Raw genomic sequence first — 621 nt, 5'->3', positions numbered from 1 at the left:
GCTGGCGCTGGCCCTGCTGCTGTGCGCGCTGCGGGCCGGCCGGGCCGGTGGCACCGAGCTGACCTTCGAGCTGCCCGACAGCGACAGGCAGTGCTGCCACCAGGAGCTGGAGCGCGGGGTCAAGTTCACGCTGGATTACCAGGTACTGCCCTGCCCGTGACCCCTGACCCTGCCCGTGACCCCTCCTGTGCCCCTGTCCCTGCCTGTGCCCAGCACCCTCTGCCCCTACCCCCGGACCCATGCTCCTGCCCATGTTCCCCCACCCACACTTTGCCCGTGCCCCCTGCCTGTGCCCCCAGTCCCTGCCCGTGTCCCCTGTCTGTGCCCGGCAGGCACGGGGCCAGGCAGAGCTGCTCCCTCCAGGGCCGGAGGCTCTCGCCACATGGTTCAGTTTGTGCCACCTGCGTCTCCTTGCACAGGTGATCACCGGGGGACACTATGACGTGGACTGCTATGTGGAGGACCCCAACGGCAGGACGATCTACAAGGAGACCAAGAAGCAGTACGACAGCTTCCCGCACCGCACCGAAGTCAAGGGTGTCTACACCTTCTGCTTCAGCAACGAGTTCTCCACCTTCTCCCACAAAACCGTCTACTTCGACTTCCAGGTGGGCGACGAGG

General features: G+C 66.2%; 1 protein-coding gene across 1 annotated transcript; it reads left to right on the top strand.

Annotated features, from left to right (window-relative positions):
* Position 1: 1 nt before the first annotated feature.
* Positions 2–620, top strand: TMED3 (transmembrane p24 trafficking protein 3; the record flags this gene model as incomplete). Its single annotated transcript, XM_009634606.1, has 2 exons — positions 2–142; positions 420–620. Coding segments are annotated over 2 exons (342 nt in total), but the record flags the coding sequence as incomplete, so codon positions are not given.
* Position 621: the final 1 nt, after the last annotated feature.

Source organism: Egretta garzetta, unplaced genomic scaffold (genome assembly GCF_000687185.1).
Source record: "Egretta garzetta isolate BGI_Z169 unplaced genomic scaffold, ASM68718v1 scaffold972, whole genome shotgun sequence".
In the NCBI taxonomy this organism is placed as follows: Eukaryota; Metazoa; Chordata; class Aves; order Pelecaniformes; family Ardeidae; genus Egretta; species Egretta garzetta.
This window is presented reverse-complemented; position numbering and strand designations above follow the sequence as displayed.